At 40.4% G+C, this 13,720-nt stretch overlaps 1 protein-coding gene across 5 annotated transcripts in view; it reads right to left on the reverse strand.

Moving 5' to 3' along the window:
* LOC106870444 (zinc finger protein 277) overlaps window positions 1-13,720 on the reverse strand; it is a 36,260-nt gene that overhangs the window by 8,277 nt on the left and 14,263 nt on the right. For all 5 annotated transcript variants that reach the window (XM_089354405.1, XM_014916536.3, XM_014916537.3 and 2 more), the window contains exons 7-9: window positions 12,141-12,186; window positions 5,157-5,289; window positions 2,695-2,762 (exon numbers count right to left, since the gene is read on the reverse strand). In XM_089354405.1, coding sequence (XP_089210531.1) covers window positions 2,695-2,762; window positions 5,157-5,289; window positions 12,141-12,186 — 247 coding nt within the window. The remainder of the gene's footprint in view (window positions 1-2,694; window positions 2,763-5,156; window positions 5,290-12,140; window positions 12,187-13,720) is intronic.

A 13,720-nucleotide genomic window follows, 5' to 3' on the forward strand; every position in this document is an offset into this window, starting at 1 on the left:
TTGTGGGAAAAAAACGGTTTCATTTGGTCGTCCATTGCTAAGTGACTCTCAAGATGCAAAGTGAGCAACATTTTATTCATTGCTTCACAAAAGTGGAAACAATAAACGAATATTGCTTAGTTTTCTCACGTATCCAGAGACACACACACAATCACCACCACCACCACCACCATCATCATCATCATAGTTTTACATCCACTTTTCCCTGCACGCAGTGCTGAGACTAGCTTTATGATCCTTCATCATCTTACACACACACACATCAACAGAAACTGGCCATCTTTGTTGTTGTGGAGGTCAAGTTTTTACAGCATGGACTGAGTGAGGAGTGGACTGTAGTCTACCAGCACCAGACAAGTTGTCTGTGGCAGCAGGACTAAAGGCTCTCCTCCCATGCCCTCACCGTGTACCCAGTGATGTGTTCCCCTATTAAGCTACAGAACAGAGAGTGGGAGGGGACCCTAATTCACACACACACTAAGATGTACTTTTATCTTCTTTTTTAGTCGTTGGACTGTGGCCATGCTGGGGCACCACCTTGAGCAGTTTTTATTTGAATGAATCAACCCCAGGACTTAATTTTTTAAAGCCTGGTACTTATTCTATCAGCCAATCTGCTAAGTTACAAGGATCTAAACATACCAACACTGGCTGTCAAGTTGTGGTGGGGGAACAGACATATACACATAGATATATATGTATACATATATATGTGTTTGTGTGTGTGTGTTGTCTGTATATATATGTATATGTATATATGTGTATGTATGTGTATATATATATATATATATATATATATATATATATATATATATATACATACACACATATATATTGGGTCATGGTTTTAAGGGTTGTCAGCAATGAAAGACATGTGATGCCTCCTTACTTCTTTTCACAAGACCTTAGAGTTAACTCTGCTGCCTACATTGAGGTCCTGGAAATAATTGTTGGATAGACAGTGTATGCAATGGAAGGCCATATATGCTTCAGTAAGATTCTGCAGTATTACACATGGCTCTAGTAACACAGGAATGGATGGCAGACAACAGGCTTCTCTCTGTTTCTGTCTACGAAATCCACTCACAAGGCTTTGTCTGGGCTGAGGCTATAGTAGTAGAAGAAACTTGTCAAAGGTGCCACACAGTGAGACTGAACCCAGACCTATGTGGCTGGGAAGCAGACTTCTTACCACACAGCCACACCTGCACCTATGATGTATATTCATGTATACAAACATGACATACATAAACACATATACATACATATACTATACAACTACCACCATCACCAGCACTACTACCACCACTACCACTCCTAATATTATTAGAACAACAGCCGCTCACCACCGCCTTCACTGTTAACTGATACTATTACTACTACAACCACCACCACCACCACAGCCTGGTCATTCCAGCCAGGGAACACAATCTCTATCCTGGACAAACACTTGAACCAAATTAGTCAAGTGTTCTGAGAAGAGTGTGTTTATTTATTTATTCGTAGAGGAAATACAGAAACCAAAGATCAAATGGTTTGATTGGTGGTGGTGGTGGTGGTGGTGGTAGTGGTGGGGCCTAGAAACTAAAATGAACATCACAAAAACTACTTAACAATGTCATGACTAATATCACATCGGATATGTACAAATATCTGGACATTTCACTGGTGGTTCCTGGATTTTCTCCACAAGTGCAGGCATGGCTGTGTGGTAAGAAGTTTGTTTCCTAATAACATGGCTCCGAGTTCAGTCCCACTGTGTAGCACCATGGGCAAGTGTCTTCTGCTAGAGACTTGGGTTGATCAAAGCAAGCCCTCTGAGTGGATTTGGCAGATGGAAACTGAAAGAAGCTCATCGCGCGCGCACATGCGTGTGTGTGTGTCTTCCACCACCACTTGACAACTGGTGGTGTTGTGGTTACATTCTCATTACTTAGCAGATCAGCAAAAGAGACTGATAGAATAAGTACCAGGCTTAAAAAAATTAAGTATGGGGGTTGATTCGTTAGACTAAAAATTTGTGAATGCATTGCCCCAGCATGACCACAGTCAAATGACTGAAAAAGATAAAAGATAAATTGAAAACCCAAACAGTTTTTTTTTTCAGTTCTATATTTAAGAGATGAGGAATTATGTACATTATTCACACTTGACGGATATTTGTCCTCATCTTGTTTGTTGTTAACAAGTTTTGGCTGATATACCCTCCAGTCTTCATTAGGTGTCCTGGGGTTCTCATTCCTAAGGTATTTTTCAATGTTGTTGTTATTATTATTATTATTATTATTATTATTCAGGTCAATACCTGGAATCAAACTTGTAATCTTGGGGTTAGTAGCCCGTGCTCTTAACCACTACGCCACATGCCCTGATGAAGGCTGGAGGGTATATCAGCCGAAACATTCTTCCAGTATCCATTGAGCAGCAAATTCACTGAGAGAGACTTTGTCTGAGCCAGAACTATAGCAGAAGAGACATGCCCAAGGAACTACACAGTCACACTGACCCATGTGGTTGAGAAGCAAGCTTCTTAACTGCCATCATCATCATCATCATCATCATTTAAAGACTGCTTTCCATGCTGGCAAAGGCTGGACAATTTGACAGGGAACTGAAAAGCTGTAGGGCTGTGCCAGGTTCCAATGTCATCCATATCTGCAATAAAGGCATCAAAATTCTAAAACAGTTACTTACTCTTCACAGTCAAAGTCTGTAGAGAATTCCTCGCTGGATTCAAAATTTTCCCAGTTCTTACCAATTTCCTACACAAAGATATAAAAGAGTTCGTTTCATTAAAGAGCAAAGAATACAACAAATTGGAACGGTGCTGGTGCCATGTAAAATGCACTCAGTACACACTGTAAAGTGGTTGGTGTTAAGAGGGGCATCCAGCTGTAGAAAGCAGGCCATAATGGACAGTGGAACCTGGTGCAGCTCTCCAGCTTTCCAGCTCCTGTCTAAGAGTCCAACCCATGCCAGCATGGAAAATGGATGTTAAATAATGATGATGAGAACAGAGTTTAAGCAGGAATTTATAAGGATTCCTGATAGTTACTGTTCGCATTGTTAGGAACATAACTATCATCATCATCATCATCTTTTTAATGCCTCCTTTCCCATGCTTGCAAGGGTTAGATGGAATTTGTTGAGGTGGATACCCTTCTTGTCACCAACCCTCACCTGTTTCCCAGCGAGTCAATATTGCCTCATGGCCGGACATGTTTTCCTGGAAGATTGCAAACAAAGACATCAATTGCATGCTGGTGACACTTATTTGCAAAGACCACATGAAGTCAAGGCAAGGAAACAGTAACACACACAATGGGCTTCTTTCAAATCCTCTCACAAGGCTTTGGTCAGCCTGAAGGCTGCTATAGTAGAAGACACTTGACCAAGGTGCCACACAGTGGGACTGAACCCAAAACCATTTGGCTGGGAAGCAAGCTACTTACACAACTATGCTTATACATATATTCTATTAATGAAAAATATGTTGGATTTCCAGTGACATAATTCTTGGAGGAGGTGAAACAACTGAAAGTAGTGAATAACTGAAAAGAAGAACTTACCATGGCGAACAGAGTTGAGCCCTCTACAGGTGGTGGATTTCAACGGACATGATGCTACATGGTCAGGCAATGTTGTCAAAGACATTATGAATAACTAAAAGTGAAGCCCATCACGAAACACAAAATCACTGCCTCATTCTTTTTACTTAGTTTAATCAGTGGACTATGGCCATGCTGGAGCAGCACCTTGAAGGGTTTACAATAACAAATTGACTGTGGTGCTACTTTGAAGCTCTTCTCCTTTTTCTACCAGTCATTTTTTTTTTTTACCAAACTGTTACATTATGGGGATGTAAACAAACCAGCATTGGTTGTCAAACAATTAGGGTGACACAAACACACACACACACACACACACATATATATATATATGTATAGGTACAGACATAGCTATGAGATTGAGAAGCTTGTTTTTCCACTAGAGTTCCTGGTTCAGTCCCACTGCATGCCACCTCAGGCAAGTATTTTCTACTATAGCCCCAGGCCAACTAAAACCATGTGAGTGGATTTGGTAGGCGAAAACTGAAAGAAGCCACCTGTGTGTGTGCGTGCGTGCACGCACCATAAAGTCTGCAAATCTAACGGAGGCTCCAAAAGATGTTTTAAGGTCCACAAAGATCAGAACTTAACTGCAGCTCTTGGTGGTCCAAATCAGATATGCAATCTATGTGTCTTTTCAATACATTGTCTGGTTTAAAAAGCCACATCAGACACCATGATCGATCTAATGTGTAAGTACAAGAGGTGGTCACACTCCGCATAAGAAGTTGACAACCATCATATATATATATATATCATTATTGTTTAACATCCGCTTTCCATGCTGGCATGGGTTGGATGGCTTGACTAAGGACTGGCAAGCCAGGACGATGAACCAGGCTCCAATCTGGTCTGGCAAGGTTTCTACAGCTAGATGCCCTTCCTAATGCCAACCACTCCAAGAGTGTAGTGGGTACTTTTTACATGCCACCAGCACTGGCATCAACCACAATCGAATGGTGATTTTTACGCGCCATCAGCACGGGTGTCAGTCAGGTGGCACTGCCATTGGCCTGGGAAGTGACCATGGTTCTGGGTTGAGCCCCACTGCAGAGCATGTTAAGCAAGCATCTTCTATTACAGCCCTAGGCCAACAAAAGCCTTGTGTGTGGATTTGGTAGATGGAAACTGAAACAAGCCTCATCATATGTGATGGGCTTCCACACAGTTTCTCATCATCATCCTTTGACATGTTCTCCATGGGATGGCAGGGGCTGGACAATTTGACAGGAGCTGGCAAACCAGAGAGCCATCTTGGGTTCGAATTGTGTTCCGGTATAGTTTCTATGGTTAGATGCTCTTCCAAACACCCACCAATTGGTGCTTTATATGTGGAACCAGCACAGACATTAGTTGACCCAGGGGTATAGTAGAAGGCACTTATTCAAACTGCTGTATAGTGGGATGGAACTCAAGACCACATGGTTAGGAAGGGACCTTCTTAAGCACACAGCCATGCCTGTCCCTATCATATATCACAGATGCTCACAAGAGACCTACACCTGACAGGTTTCTCTTGGAAGAAAGGAAGATGGAGGTGACACTTACCAAGTAATTGATGATGTAATATTTGTCGTAGAGTGTGTTGTTGGATTTGATCCTTTTGTGCTGCTTCTTCCGCATGTGTTCCTTCAGGGTTGGGCGATCACGGAATGTCTTTTCACAATAGAGACACTGCAGACTGTTTCGTTGGAGAAGTTTAGCAGAATTAGTGGTGGGGTGAATATGGTGAGAAGAGCAGATGGCAATGATGATGATGATGATGATGATGATGATGGCGATGATGATGATGGCGGTGATGATGATGACAATAATGATGATGGCGACAATGATGATGATGGTGGCGATTATGGTGATGATGGTGGTGGTGATGATGGTGGTGGTGGCGATGACGGTGGTGATGATGAAGATGATGACGGCAGTAGAATTAATGGTGTCAATAACAAGGATGTTTTGATGCAAGAACAACACAACAGAGCAGGGAGTGGTATTGCAATGCTCTCTCTCTCTATATAATAATAATAATAATAATAATAATAATAATAACAACACTACACACTAATCTGACAAATGGCCCTGCTAGGAACAGCCCACATCCTATGCAAGACACTATCAATCCAATAATACAACCCAAACAAAATCCACAAACATAGGACACATTCTATATGATAAATATCCAATAAAATAAACAACCACCAGTAGGCCGACTACCCAACAGAGGAACACATCTCGCATTACACACACAATGCACGATAGAAACACTAATACAACAAAAGACTGCAATGAGATCCCGTAGCAAGACGAAGTGATGCAATACGATACCAGGAGGAGGAGAAGTCACTTTCCCAACCACAAAAACAAAAAACAAAAAAAAACACAAACACACACACACACACACACAATGCTGTACACACCCCAGCAACATGGAGATGTAGTAGGTGAGGCAGTAGAAATCTGCCTGAAACTACCAAATGTTGAATAATAATAATAATAATAATAGTAATAATAATAATAATATTAGCTGATTGGTTGGTTTGTTGATTTCCCTTCTCACACTTTACATTGTATAGAGAGAGGAGAGAGAGAGAGAGAGAGGAGAGAGAGAGGAGAGAGAGAGAGAGGGGAGAGAGAGATAGGAGAGAGAGAGGAGAGAGGAGGAGAGAGAGAGGAGAGAGAGGAGAGAGAGGAGAGAGAGGAGAGAGGAGGAGAGAGAGAGAGTTAAGTGGAGATACAGAGAGGGTTAGTGCAGGTGGTGCAGGATGAATGTAAACACTAGGCTTGGTGACAGGCAATGAGTAAAGGAACAACTACACACACACATAGTGTGAGAGAATGACAGAATATTTATGGAAGGAGTTATATAAACGAGAATTTTGTTCTATTTAAATACATTTTTAAGGTAATAAATATTTTTTTTTTTTAAATTAGTCTTCGTCTCATCATGATCTTTGAACTTTGGGCCTAATGGAGGCAATGGTTAGTGATCGAGACCTTTGGTGATATGCCATAATTGAGAAGACCCGTCAGGCCAAGTGAAATCATAGTCATAGCTGACGCTGGTGGCACGTAACTGGCACCCATGCCTGTGGCATGTAAAAAGCACCTTTTGAAAGCTGGACCTCACAGGTGTTATCGTGTTGGAACACGTGTTTCTAATGATGGGCAAAGTATGACACAGTGTGAGGCCTCAACACTTGGTTCATGTAGCGAGCAGCAGCGGTCACTCCATTGCTCCAGCCTTGGTTGATGTTTCAGAAGACCACTAGTCCAAGTTTGTGGTTGAGTGCAATCCCACCCCATACCATGATGCTCTATCCTCCTCAGGAGTCTCTCTCCACCACACAGCCATTGGCATGACGTTCAACCCTTCTTCTCCAGATCCAGGCTCTGCCAATTGCCACAGAAATGCAATAATGACTTTCATCAGAGAAAACTACAGTCCTCCACTGTTGATGTCGCCAGTTCTGACGTTTTTGAGCCCACTGCAAACATACCCGTTGATGACGATCTGTGAGGACAGGGCTCCTAACCAGAAGTCAACATGACAGATCTCAGCCAGCAGTGAACTATCTCTGCACAAATGGGTCTATGATGAGTCCCTATGGTCTGCCAAGCTGACTCCGTTGCCCTCTGGAATCGGTCCTGCAAGTGCTGTCAGTGCAGGTGGTGATCTTGACGTGCTATTGTAACCCTCGGTCAGCCACTGCACGGACGATCATCCATGCTGCTTGTAGCATTGTATCGTTCCCTCAGCCGCTCAACCTTCTGAATACTGCAGCTCAAGTCATTAGCAATGACCCATGAACGTTGACCAGCATGGAGACACCCAATGGCTTGCTCCCTCTGATTTCATGTCACTCTTGGCATGCTTGCTGCATTCAGGAAACGAATGACAGGCTGGGAAATTTGGAGGCCTTTTATACCCAATGAGTCAACGTTTTGTACGTGCATCATGCTTTTCATAAAGATGCGTTCGCAAACATTACCATGTTCACCAAAAGTGAGTGAGTTCGAACCCTACATGCAATCCTTGTGTTTTTAAAGGAGAGTTGTGTTGTAGGTCAGTGACATCTTCCTGAGGTCAAATTACCTAGAAATGTGATAAAATTCATATGATCTCAATATCGTGTGTGAAACAAATAATCTTTTACAGTATGACGTTTCTTTTGTAATTCAGTATGTTTATATACATACATATATATATATATATATATATATATATATATACACACACACACACATATATATATATATATCATCATCATCATCATCATTTAACATCCGCCTTTCATGCTGGCAGGATATATATATATATATATATATATATATATATGAGTGATGGGTTTTTCCAGTTTCTGTCAGCCAAAGCCACTTACAGGGCTTTGGTTGGTCTGGGGCTATAATAAAATACACTGGTCACAGGTGCCACACAGCGAGATTGAACCAAAGATCATATTGTTAGAAAGCAAGTTTCTTAACCACAGCCAATTTGTGCTCCTACTGAGAGAAAGTTTTGTTGATGGTAGATAGGATGGTGTATGGTGCTTTTGTTGTTAAGCTCTAATGTATTCTGTGTAACAGGTTTGTTTTTAATGTGTGGGTTGGAAATTTTGGCAAATGTGCACAGGGGGGAGAGGGGTGGTTCACAATGATGCTACTTCACTTGGGAATTTTTAGAACAGGATGTTAAAAATATGTACATATGCACGTTCATGTGCGTGTGTGCGTGTGTACACACACACACACACAAGGGGGTGCAAAATTAGGTATACAGTAAGTACAACTTCAGTGTTATAATACTTAATTCATTAAAATTATTGGAACATTTAATTAGCCTCGTTTGGGATATTTTCAGTGTCATTAATCATAATTATACATTTATCATAACTATAATAATACTTTTATTGTAACTTTTAATTTTTTTGATAAAAATAAATGAGTATTGTATGTTTTCTTTTTTCATAACTGTATCCCTACTTTTGTACCCCCACCCCACTGTTTGTGTATATATCTAATAAAGTGAATGTGAAAACTAATTTCTGTGCATCAGTGTGTCACACACCTTGACCACCACCCTCTCTCATTATTCAGTGACACTTCCTCCTGCTGGGGTGAGAGTAATAGTAGGCATAGAGATGGTGAGGGTGGAGTCAAAGACAGGGAGAGAGAGAGAGAGAGAGAAAGAAGGTTAGGGAGAGTTGATGATGTTTTATTAAAAGTAGTAGTGTTGATGGTGGCAGTGAGAGTAATGATAAGAGAGAGAGAGGGAGGGTATATGAGAGATGATGTACAACTTTCTTGGACAGAAATTCCTGTGGTCAGCATACTGAACCAACTACTGAACACTATCATTTTTGCTTTCTTTAATACACACATATATATGTACATATATATACACACACAAACATATATAAAATACACTTTAATTGAAATACAGCTTCCCCCAGCCAGTACCGCCTGACTGGCCTCCGCCAGTGCCCCTGGACTGGCTTGTGCGGGTGGCACATAAAAGACACCATTTCAAGCGTGGCCGTTGCCAGTATCGCCTGACTGGCCTTCGTGAAGGTGACACGTAAAAGCACCTACTACACTCTCTGAGTGGTTGGCGTTAGGAAGGGCATCCAGCTGTAGAAACTTTGCCAAATTTAGATTGGAGCCTGGTGTTGCCATCCGGTTTCACCAGTCCTCAGTCAAGTCGTCCAACCCATGCTAGCATGGAAAGCGGACGTTAAACGATGATGATGATGATGATGATGATGAATATAATGAATGTGAATATCAATATGTCACACTTTTTCAACTTTACTCCTAGAAGCTGTAGTCAAACATATCATACCATTTTGGAATCAGGCTGACTCTGTGAGTAAATTAAAACATTCCAGGTCGAATCCAGTCCTGCAATCCTGGAATTCTGGATTCCCATGTTTTCATTACTGGGATTGTTTTTGGTGATTCTTTTTACATGACTTTTAGTGACGAATCTGATCATCCTTGGGATATGACTCTGGAGGAAGCAATTGCAACAAATTCTCCAAAACAAGCCAGAGATCTGTTTGCAGATCTTCCCATTCAGGGTCAGTTGCTTAAAAGCTATATGCTAGCTTAAAAGCAGCCCTGTCAGGCGGCTTAAATATATATAAATAAAATATATACATACAATATTAGATATGTACATATATACACAAGGGCACTCCATGAGCACCTACATCGCTAAAAATAGAAGTCAAAAATATTTCTGTACCACCGAATAGTCACAAATCTACTACAGATATGACAGGTAAAAATGTCATATCTGCAGTAGATTTGTGATTATTCGGTGGTACAGAAGTATTTTTGACTTTTATTTTTTAGTGATGTAGGTGCTCATGTAGTGCCCTTGTGTATATATGTACATATCTAATATTGTATGTATATATTTTATCAATTTGCCTGTACGGCTGATAATTCGCTGGCCACTTGTGATGGTATTTTAATAATATCATCCCTATATTTACTTATATATATATTAGGTTCGGACTCCCCTGTCGGCCGTCACTTCCAACTGCCCAACCACTCTCCCTCTAACATCTCCGTTTTTGGCCTCGCCCTGCACCATGGGTCCACTCCCTCGCGACTCCACTTGGAGCAACGCTACATTTTCAACCTTAATTCTTCTTTCCCCTTCGGACTCAACGCAGCCTTCTCTTCCTTATGACTCTCCCCTTTACGTCCCTGCAACACTTTACATAACTTTTTTTTTTTTTAAACACCCCCCCCCTCGTCCCCTTTACATTATATCCATTATTCTCTTGTTATTACACTTACTTTTTTCCACTTTTTATCTCACCACTACCTACACGCACACATACCCACACACCTTACATATATACCGCCCACATACATGACAAACATACATACGCGCCCTCACACACACATAGCCGAACGCACATATATACACACACACACCCATATATACGCGCACGCCTACATAGCCGCATACACATGCACACACATACACACAGGAGTGCACACACAAAATAACACACATACCTGGCACACATACGCACGCACACACATACACACCCCTCACATACATAAAACCACACACACATACACATATACACACATGCACACACACACCTCTCACATACACAATACTCACTCACATACATAACACACACGCACGCACGAAAACATACACAATATACACATACATGCACGCACAAAAAATATACACACACACGCACACACATACAGACACACATAAACACACACACACCCGTACCTAACACTCACAATCCCACACACACACGCACATCCACACATATACACACACACCCACATACACACACACTTCTCACCAACACTACACACTCACACAGACACGCATACAATCATACACACATGGGCATAAGCAACACACGCATATACAATAGCAAACGCACGCACACAGCAACGCACATACACACAAACACACACAGAAAACATACACATACACACACGCGCACATACAAAATACACACACACACGTACACGTACCTAACACCTACAACCCCACACAAACATGAACACACACACACTCAAATAACCACCTGTTGACCTTCTACCTACACTGTCTATAGCGTCCACTAACCAGTCCTGCTACTAATTTCTTCCACTACGTCATACACACACACACACAAACCCACTAACAGATAAACCACCAAACCATGCACACACACACACACACATACATACGCACACACACGTTCTGTTATCACACACACACACTCGCAGACTTTCGCACGCGCACAGATTCATCTCCCTTTTTCACTCTCCTATCTTAGAAAGAACTTTTCCCCCACCACCTCCTCTTCCGGTCTTTTCATAATATAACCTCGTGGGCATCGGTACCATTTTCCTCTTTCTCCGTTCTTCCATTCTCCGAACTTTCCATCTTTCCGACGAAGGGCTACGCCCGAAACGTCATACACTCTCTCTTTCCTTTCCTGAGCGTCCAATAATACTATACATATCACGTCCTCACTTTGTTGTTTTTTTGTTATTGTTTTTTTGAACTATATATATATATACCAGAGTAAGCACATAAATGCAAAACAAGGTGGAAAAAATAGTACTTGAATACCGGAGGTAGAGTAATGAGCTTTATTAAAAAGCAGCAAAAGTATCAGAAAAACTATTACAAATGTGTGTCTAATCAAAGTAATTGTATACATATAACCTTATTTTTGTTTCATTCTAAATCGAAATAGTCCAACAAACGGGAATGTGAAACTCTGAGTAACAGTTTTTGAGATATTTTTGCTGCTTTTTAATAAAGCATATATATATATATATATATATATGTAGTGAGTACATGCAGAGGTAAAGATGTTTGTGTGTGCATGTGTACATGCACACACATATATATACATAGATGGATACATACACACACACATTAGAACGAGAAAGAGAGAGAGTTCTTAGAAACATATCTGAAGTGGGGACAGTTTATAAGACAGATGTCCCTTTTTTCTCTTTTTGTGTCCTTTGAATAAAATGATTGTCACTTACTTGTCTAACTTTTGTTGTAATTTGTCTAAAAACTCTGAGACGAATACTGCAAAGACAAGGAATTCAACCAAGAATTAAATATATGCCAACAATGAAAGACTTTCAGGGATCTTCTCTCTTTATTTGGTTCAATTATTAGACTGTGGCCATGCTGGGGCGCCACCTTGAAGATTTTAGTTGAATGAATTGATCCCAATACTTATTTTGCTTTTAGACCTGGTACTGAATCTATTAGTCCCTTTTGCTGAACAGCTAAGTTATGGGGACATAAACAAACCAACACTGGTTGTCAAGCGGTGGGGCAAACACAGACACATGCACACGTATATATATCTATATATATATATACCGGAGTAAGCACATAAAATGTGCAACAAGGTGGAAAATAGAGTACTCAAATACCAGAGGTAGAGTAATATGCTTTATTTAAAAGCAGCAGAAATATAACAAAAGACTGTTACTCGGAGTTTCACGTTCCCGATGAACAGGAATGTGAAACTCAGAGTAACAGTCTTTTGTTATATTTCTGCTGCTTTCAAATAATATATATATATATATATATATATATATATATATATATATATATATATATATATCTGTGTGTATATATATATATATATATATATATATATATATATATATGTATATATATATACACACAGGTACACAATCCTTTATCTGGAAATCTAAAATCTGAAAAGCACCAAAAACTGAGTTTATTTGCGGAAGGTGAAGCACATCATAACAAGTCAGATGTGGCTCAGCACTTGTAGAGAGAAGGTGTCCATTTGCTGTTTGCTGTCTTCGTGTTGTTTCTTGTGGACTTAGTATAGAATTTACCCTGGAAATGTCAAAAAGAACTGCAGAGACCCCAATGGATAACAGTGAGAAAAAGAAAAGGAAACATCATTATCAATAATGGAGAAAGTGGAGTTACTATAGAAACTTGATCGTGGTGTGTCTGTGCAGCGGCTCACTGAAGAATATGGTGTTGGAACTAACACTGTGTATGATTTACAGAAACAGAAAGAGAGTGATGGTCACAAACTAATGAAAAATAGAAAACATTACATGGAGCAAAAAAACGAAGATTTTTGACAGTGCAGTGATCGAATGGATTCAATAACGAAGAAGGGAAGATATGTCATTGAATGTTTTATTGAAACAAGCTAGAATATATCATAAAAAACTGAACATTGAAGGAGAATATGAATATTCAGAAGGTTGACTGCAAAATTTAAGAAGTGTCATTGTGTAAAATATCTGAAAATCTGTGGTGAAAAAGTTTCTGCTGATTATGAAGCTGCGGAAAATTACAAAGATGAATTTGCCAAGATCGTATCTAATGAAAACCTTTCTCCTGAACAGATTTATAATGCTGATGAAACAGCTTTGTACAGGCGCTATGTCCCAAGAAAAACCTTAACAACAGCAGATGAGACAGCACTGACAGGTTTTAAGGTTGTTAAGGAAAGGTTAACTATTCTTGGGTGTGTTAATGCTGCAGGCACACACAAGGTGAAGTCGGCAGACATTGGAAAAAGCCAACATCCGAGATGTCTGAAAAGCATAGTTAATTT

Source organism: Octopus bimaculoides, chromosome 6 (assembly GCF_046866305.1).
Source record: "Octopus bimaculoides isolate indiv1 chromosome 6, ASM4686630v1, whole genome shotgun sequence".
Lineage (NCBI taxonomy): Eukaryota > Metazoa > Mollusca > Cephalopoda > Octopoda > Octopodidae > Octopus > Octopus bimaculoides.